At 37.6% G+C, this 8,730-nt stretch overlaps 1 protein-coding gene across 1 annotated transcript; it reads right to left on the bottom strand.

Annotated features, from left to right (window-relative positions):
* Positions 1-265: 265 nt before the first annotated feature.
* MARCOL (MARCO like) lies at positions 266-6,472 on the bottom strand. The gene is made up of 4 exons (XM_051844847.2): positions 6,424-6,472; positions 2,044-2,600; positions 1,227-1,348; positions 266-311 (listed from the first exon to the last, which is right to left on the bottom strand). Exons 1-4 carry the CDS (start codon positions 6,470-6,472, stop codon positions 266-268), a joined length of 774 nt encoding a protein of 257 aa, XP_051700807.2.
* Positions 6,473-8,730: the final 2,258 nt, after the last annotated feature.

The following is an 8,730-nucleotide window of genomic DNA, read 5'->3' as shown; positions in this document are numbered from 1 at the left end:
ACATCAATGAGGAGACCCGAATTCCTGGAGTTTGGGAACAAAGGGCTCATACTCATAAGGCCTGAGAAGTCTAGAACACAAACAACCTCTGGAATCAGAAGCTTCTCTGGAACAAATTTTATTTGCAGTGGAACAAGTGAAAATCACATTGATCCAAAATTATTGTATGATTTATGCTGACCTCACGAACACCCGGGGAAATCCACTGTTCAAAGAGAACTGCAGGAGGTTTTGAAGTTCCAGGTAATCGGATGCACATAGGTGCTTAGCACTTTCCCTCGTGGTTCAGATTCAGTTTTCCTTTACTCAACCTAAAAAAAAGAAGGAGAAATCAACGTCCACAGTAAGAGAAAATGTTATTGTCTAAGAGCCACGTGCAGGAACGCAGGCCTCGGTGCTGGTGTGTGCGGCTGTCAGTGACTGCCATGAGAATCTGCACCTCCCAGCCAGTCCCTTCTCCCCTCTGCACCAGGCACCTTATTCATCACATAGGGAACTGGGGTCTAGCGTCCTTTCTAACAACTCTATGACTATTGGGGACACGTTAAGATTTATTTATTTCTGCAATAATGACTTCTTAAGTACTTAATTCTAGAATGGTTGAAACAGTAGAGATTATTCTTCCTTATTCCTATAGTTCATAGTTGAATATTTGGACATTCTGAAAGCTAAAGTATCTTTACCATTTTAAACAGCCAATAATCATCTTATTTCTTGTGCAGGGAATTTTAACTCTTAAAGGTTTGAATAACTAACCATATCTCAGCTTCCATATTGTTAATTAAGTTTAAAATAAACCTTATTGGGCAACAACTAGAAATGGAAGGGCTTTGTAGTAGTGTTTATCCTTTTGTGTATTTTACAGGTTCATCTTCTCTTGCGAACGTCAAAGCTCAATGAAAGCAGAAATGACTGTCTGTTTTGCTTACCACTTTCCCTCCAGTCCTCAAAGAACTGCTAAATACACAAGTTGTTCAGTTAATATACGGAAAGCAAACGAATCAAAAGTAAATTTACTCCCACATTAACATTTGAATAAATGGCATTACTCCAGGAATTAACTAAATTTATCTTTTAAGAGTTAAGTATCATTTTTTGTGTCCTTTGGACAAACAATAGCCAAGCCACTGTTGAAAAAAACTACAGAGCTATGTGGAAAAACATTATTTTATCCTCCATGGATCAGAATAGAATTTCTAATGCAAATGAATACAGAGCCTTCTTACCTCTTTGCCTCGTTAAATACACAGCGGTTACCATAGGTTTTCCCATCAGAACCACAGACTGGTTTGAAGACAGATGGACACTTTGCATTTCTAACCGGAATCTTGCTGATGGTACTACCAGCCTGCAGTAATGTTAAAGATCATTAGATAAGGATAGGATAGCCAATGTGCATTATAATAAAACAAATATTCATTGCTCTTTTATTATTAACAATACATAGGGCCGGCGCCGCTGCTCACTAGGCTAATCCTCCGCCTAGCGGTGCCGGCACACCGGGTTCTAGTCCTGGTCGGGGCGCCGGATTCTGTCCTGGTTGCCCCTCTTCCAGGCCAGCTCTCTGCTGTGGCCCCAGAGTGCAGTGGAGGATGGCCCAAGTGCTTGGGCCCTGCACCCCATGGGAGACCAGGAGAAGCACCTGGCTCCTGCCATCAGATCAGTGCGGTGCGCCGGCTGCAGCGCGCTGGCCGCGGTGGCCATTGGAGGGTGAACCAACGGCAAAAGGAAGACCTTTCTCTCTGTCTCTCTCTCTCACTGTCCACTCTGCCTGTCCAAAAAAAAAAAAAAAATACATAGTTTATCAATCATTTTATTGATCCCTTATATTTAATCCACATGAGAGTATTGAAAAAAGGAGTATATTTTATTCAGTGTTTTTAGCTACAGGGATGGATGCCTCATGCAACTTCCTGCAAAGTTCATTTTGTTTGATCAGAATCACTGTAAATTGTTGTTCATGAAGGCAGTGTATTTGATCCGCCATTTCTGTTCTTACAAAATAGAGTGGCTGAGGTGAATTGAAGAAGTAGTAACACTAACCTGGGTCTTCTTTATATTGCCATTCAAAGGACCTTCTGCATTTTTGCTTTCTTCTTGATTGTAAAAAGACCGTGATTGCCTATGCTGAGAGGATGACCCCGGCTTGCCTTGCTGAGAGGACGACCCCGGCTTCCCTGGCTGAGAGGACGACCCCGGCTTCCCTGGCTGAGAGGACGACCCCGGCTTCCCTGGCTGAGAGGATGACCCCGGCTTCCCTACTTGATGAAAAGATCCAGAATTTCCTTGCTTGTTAGAAGCTTCTGTGTTTCCTTTTTGATTATATTCTCCTGAATTTCCTTTCAAAATCCAAGTTTCTGACGTGCCAGGCTGGTTCAAAACTTCTGGCCTTTCATGCTGATTAAAATACCCTGGTTTTCCTGGCTGGTTAGAATATCCTGGTTGTCCTTGCAGATTAAGTGTGCCTGGTTTTCCTTGCTCATAACTACCTCCTTGCTTATTGGGTGGGTTAAGATCATTTTTTTTCTCTAGAAAAAGTTGAGGTTCTTGATTCCCTTCTGGTTTGAAAACAATTGGTTTGGAAATCTGGGTTGACGACCCTGGAAAAAACATAATGACAAACACAAACATAAAAATAATTACTCTAAGAATTTAAAATCAGCATCATTCACCCCAATATACAGCTTGTATTTAATGTACTCTTGATTTTTTAACCAAGCCTCAGGATAGAATCTTCCTACTCTTCATCATACATTGAATATGTTGGATTTTGGATTTTCTCTCATACAGTCAGGTTAGCTTTACCCATTTCTAAACTGTAGAGTCTGAATTATTCTTATTGAAACTTTGTTCTGCCTCAGATTACTTCTAATGATTTTCTGGCCTGATAAATGTCTATTATCAACTTTATTTAGATCCCAGAAACTATTCCCAAATTCTGAACCTCACTTAATAGTTGATACCATCAGAATTTTCTAGATCTAACAGCTGGCAGATATGAGCCCTAGCCTAGTCTATAAATGAGTAAATGAAGTGGCTTTTGAAGTAAGTACACTGGCATTCTATTGAGTCTGTGTTTCTTATCCTTTATTGTATTTCTTTCTGCCTATTTTGGTTTGTTTGTTTATTTGATAATTTCTGTATCCTGTTGACTTCTTAATATGGAGTTTACTTTCCTCAAAAGTTTTATTCAAACTTGCATTTATGTTTCACAGATTTCCTTGATACATATTTTTTATTTACATGACTTTTAAATTATTTCAATGTGGAAGATTCATATTTATCCTTATGCTTTCACTTGCACTTGCATTTACTCTGCTGTATATTTCCCTGAGTGTATATCCTTGTACTTTCAAGTCAACTTAACTAAAATCAGATGTGTCATCAATTGTTATCCACTGAGCATGTTGTAGTAAACTACTGCAGGAGGTTAACTCCAAGTACAGACACAGAAGTTTAGCAGTTACCAGCCTTTGATAAACTGCGACGCTGAGTGAAGTCTAAGGGTGTAATCTAGCCAGTCATCCAGTTTAACAAAGAACATGTATTTAGAGGTGGGTGTCTAGTCTAGAAGGTAGGATACTGGTAAGATGCTCATATTCCATATCAGAGTCCTTAGGTTCCATACCTGGCTCTGGTTCCTGACTCAAGCTTCCTGCTAATGTACAGCATTGGAAACAGCTGTGATGGCTACAGTAATGGAATTCCTGCCACCAGGTGGGAGACATGGATTGAGTAGCTTTTGCCTGTCCCAGCTCCAGATATTGCAGGCTTCTGGAGCAAGGAGCACCAGAGAGCTCATTCTTTCTGCCTCTCCAATATGTATTTTAAAAAATGTATTTCTATGATAGAATCATAGCTAGAGATACAACTAATGCATAAGATGCATATGGTCCTGCCATCTTGAAACCAAGAAGTCTTGTAATAGGTTCACACATGTAATGTGTAGCAGCATAATCAATTCTGTAAAGTGAGAAGTATACTAGACAATAGAGAATATGAGAGAGAATATGACATACTGTCTCTTTCCTAAAGGAGATAACAGATAAGAAATATGGGTAACAACCAGAAAAATAGCTCAAAGAGAAAAATTATTTCAGCAGACAGATGAGTATATGCATGGTCTCTTTGAGTTCTGGGAATCAAATATTGTTGATTAACAACTGCTAATACCAACTGGGAAACATTTAGAGATGTAGATGAAATGGGAAAAATGAATTGGCTGAAATATTAATTGTAAGTCATTTTTAATTTTTTATAGGTAACACAGCAAAGGGAACCAGATCCTGAAGATACAAAAAGATGAATAGTTTAAAATATGTTTTCCTTCCTTTTCTGTCCCAAACAACCCATTTTCCTTCCTGAAACACAATTATGTTTACCAGGTTTTTGTTGAATTTTTGATATCCTGTGTATTTACAAACATGTATGCATATTTGTTATTACAATTAATAGCCCACTTTAGACACTCTTCTGTGACTTGTTTTTCTCATCGACAATTTAGTGGAGCTTTCTGTTTGTCAATGAGTTCTTTCATTTAATCCCTTAATGCCTGCATGCTATCCCTTATTATAAGTTTACCATAATTTATTTGCCAGCCTTCTAGCAATAAACAGCTACATTATTTCTTTCATTTGCTAGTATAGATGATGATTCAAAGAAAATATTAATATATCATTTTTATAAGAATAAAATTACAGAATAAAAACTAAAATTGGGAGTCAAAAGAATAATTAAGATATTAATAGATTATGGTTGGACCATCTATTTTTAAATTGAAAATTTGGAAAATAATTATCTTTTGCTCTTTTACTTTGCTTCATTTTATAATTTCCTCTTCTGATTTTATACTCCATTATGTGCTTGTCATTGCTTTCCTAAAAACTCTCTTTTCTTGCTCTTCTCCATGCAAATGCCCACCACGTCTACTATTCACATAGTTGTATCCGTTAATGAATACGTGCTGAGTACATACTATCATCTAGCCAGGCAGTGACAACATGGTATATGTCATCATGGAACATATGTACTAGTAAGAGATTTTAACTGTATGAGTTTGTTTTCTAATAAAGTATGTGCACGTATATATATATGTGTGTGTGTGTATTTCTCCATTATTCTGTCCCATTTTTTAGTTTTTTGTTCTTTTTTTTTACAGGCAGAGTGGACAGTGAGAGAGAGAGACAGAGAGAAAGGTCTTCCTTTGCCGTTGGTTCACCCTCCAATGGCCGCCGCGACTGGCGCGCTGCGGCCAGCGCACCGCACTTATCCGAAGCCAGGAGCCAGGTGCTTCTCCTGGTCTCCCATGGGGTGCAGGGCCTAAACACTTGGGCCATCCTCCACTGCATTCCCTGGCCACAGCAGAGAGCCTGCCTGGAAGAGGGGCAACCGGGACAGAATCCGGCGCCCCGACCAGGACTAGAACCCCGTGTGCCGGCGCCGCTAGGTGGAGTATTAGCCTACTGAGCCGCGGCACCGGCCCTGTTCTTATTTCTTAACTCTCATACAATAACACCTCGCTAATGACATTCTACTTTTAATACTACCGCATGATTGATATTACTTAACAGGATAGTTATGTTCATGCATTTACTTAACAGGATGAAACAACTTTTTGGTTACTCAAAAGAAGAGAGAACCTCTATGTCTTACAAGCATAAGTTGAAGGTCCTAGTCGTTTTAGCTTTACTTCTTTTCATTAGCTATAAGAAAGATGGAGGCCATAATTTGGAGAAAAATTATAATCTGTTTTATTATCATTAATTTAATATCTTGTGTTAACTGTGTAATTTATTATTTCAAGAAGTTTATACCTCTGAATGAGAAGTGTACATGTAGCTGCACTAAGGTCAGTAATAGAAGTATATTGAATATCATGTACCCAAGAACTCAAGTAATGGTGACCATGCTCTTATCCACAAAATTCATATAAAAACCCTATAAGAAAGTATAATTACTTTCATTTTACAAATGAAAAAACTGGGACTAAAATAAACAGGTTGTTCAAAATCACAGTAGAAAAGGCCAGGAGTTGAGCACATTTTAATCTACCATCAAGCAGAGGATCATAACACAAAACCATGCCCTATGGATCCACAGGAGCTTGAATATTCATAAACTCTCATGAACCTTCCAGACTGAATTTATATATCCCTGTATAATTAATATCTTGCCTTTCCGATTCTTTTCTCTCTTCTTCTATTCAGCCACACCCAACTCTTCACTCATGTTACACTGCGCACTTACTTTTATGTCTCTGGATCTGTATTTTTTTTTTCTGAAATGAACTTTTTCCACTTATTTGTCTGAAGGATTTTTTTCCTGTTTTAAAATCCTCTCACAAAGCTTTCCTAAATCACTAAACATTTCAAATTCTTTTATTCAGAGAGTTGGAAGGAAATTCACTGGCTGTGACGTTCTTACCTGAGAACATGGCCAGGAACATGAAGGATAGGAAAATGCATACCCCCATCGTGGAGTCAGTTGATTGAGACTTGATTGGCGAGTGGAGTAAAGTGTAACTCCTCAGTAGACGCTCTCCGAATAAACCATGCTGATCATGACCATGTTATATATTCGAAAAATTCTCCACCCTAATTGCTAGACACTGTCACAGTCTTTAAAAATTACAGAGTACCTTTCACAAACTGGAAGGTGTTATTTCTCAAGTGGTCATTTTTAAAATGAGCTTCACGCCCCAACTCCCATAAATATCAACTTAACTTTAATATACATCTATCAGATATCTTCTCCTTTAAAAAAATTAAAGTAGTAAAATCTGGGAAAATGATAGCACCAGTGTTCAAAGTTTTATTGTTAAGGGAAGGTTTATCTTCAGTTGGTGCAGTAATTGACACTATGAGTTTATCCATTCCTACTAGAGAATCTCAAGACATTTTTGTTCATATGAATTATGTTCTAATTACTTGTCAAATTATATTTTAAAAGGAAGTAAAATGCATTGAGTATTGGTCATTAGTAAATGATGAATGCATGCAGCAGGGAATGATGACAGCTAATGTGTTTTTAAGAGGTAACAAGAGACAATGGGTCTCATGTCTGAAGAATAACATTACACTTGTCAGCCTCAAGCTAAGAAGCGTCTTTTCTCAAGACATTACACCAAGCAGAAGATAGTGTGAAAATGACCCTGGGATTTTCACTTGGTCATAAACGCAATATTATAAAACAGTGAAATACTGTCATCAAAATTAGCTTTGTTACATAAGAGAAATTTCAATTAATTGGAGAATTCCAAAAGATATCCTTGATAATGTGAGATCTGGAAAACAAATAGCATGAAGTAGTTTGGAGGCAGGAGGAAATAGAAGGCTGAAAAGGGCAGGCTAAGGATAAAGTATTCCTTGGTTTCATCTTTTCAAGGGCATTTATATGGTAGACAGAAATCATTTTTATCTGTGTAGTTCTAGATGGCATAATCTGTATAAAGAAGTACAGGATTAATGCCTTTAAGTTCTAAAGAAAATTTCAACTTTGGAAAAGAAGGTGAACTAGGTAATTTTTTTCAATCCATTCCAATTTGAAGATCCTCAGAATAGTATTTCTGGGTTGTGCTTTATTTTCTCTTTAGCCTATTTAGAAGAAAGACAATTTTAAAAGTCAGTGTCTTTAAACCAAGTTACAATTTTATGGTATAAAGAGAAAAAACTTCTAAAGCTTTCTACCAGAAGAAGGCAACTTTTTCCCCTGCATAATTATCCTCTGAGTGGACTTGGATTCATATGAGTGTCAAAGAGTCATGGCTCATGCCTGGATCCATGACTAGATCAGATACTAGCTCCTGGCTTTGACCTGGCCCAGCCCTGGCCATTGAACTAGTCGATGGAAGACCTCCCTCTCTGAAACTCTGACTTTCAAATAAATAAATAAATCTTTTAAAAAACCATCTGTAAAACAAACAGCATAGTTAAATCTTAAGACAGTTTTCCTGATTCACATACCCAAGACCCAGACTAAAGTTCCTGTCCCTCTAGCCTCCCCATGAGCCTCCGAAGCTGCTTTGCAGAATTCGTGATGAATTCCCATCAGTGCCACACACGTGTTGGTGGGTTTTTGGACAAGAATCTCCACCTGATGCTGATGTAATCCTGTAATTCAAATGAAGTATTCTTATTTCCTGCAGTTTTGTCACCTAGAGATTACCTATGTAAATATTTTCTTATTTCCTTCCATTTCTTCTCCATGGATTGTATTCCAAAATATAATACTAAAAATAGGACCACGTAGTATGCATATTCTAAAAAGAAGATTTAGTGACATACTATTCCGTCACAAAGATGTGACATGTTCTGTTTTTCTAATACGCATACGCTATTGTATGTTTCCTTTTTCTGTTTTACATTAATTTGGCTTGGATGACCACTTTATATATCAATATTTATTCTAAAGAAAATGATTGCTATTTCAAGGTGTACTGCTTTTCAAGGTCTCTAATATTTACTGTCAAATTATTCTATCACATGTGTGTATTCAAGTGAAAATTGTTTGTTTCTTTGTAATAATTCCTGGGGAAATTCATCCATACTTTTGCTGCACTTCAGCTATTTCTCCTCAGTTTGGCTGGAAGCATCATGGACTAGTCAATCATGTCTGCTTTACCTTTACTTGTTAGCGTCAAAATGGGATGATAAGCTCTGAGAGCAACTTCTGGGTTGCATAAAAAAAGATAGCAAAAAAAATAGCTCATTTGATTTATTATCTATTATGCAC

Source organism: Oryctolagus cuniculus, chromosome 6 (assembly GCF_964237555.1).
Source record: "Oryctolagus cuniculus chromosome 6, mOryCun1.1, whole genome shotgun sequence".
Lineage (NCBI taxonomy): Eukaryota > Metazoa > Chordata > Mammalia > Lagomorpha > Leporidae > Oryctolagus > Oryctolagus cuniculus.
The sequence above is the reverse complement of the archived record's forward strand: the minus strand, read 5'-3'. Positions and strand labels throughout refer to the sequence as shown.

Excerpts from the sequence above, each read along its gene's own strand:
- MARCOL (XM_051844847.2), bottom strand. The coding sequence starts at position 6,472 with ATGGGGGTATGCATTTTCCTATCCTTCATGTTCCTGGCCATGTTCTCA. Across the intron at positions 1,349-2,043 it reads GCAATATAAAGAAGACCCAG|GCTGGTAGTACCATCAGCAA; the intron begins GTTAGTGTTACT and ends ACATTACTGCAG. Across the intron at positions 312-1,226 it reads GTATTTAACGAGGCAAAGAG|GTTGAGTAAAGGAAAACTGA; the intron begins GTAAGAAGGCTC and ends TCTTTTTTTTAG.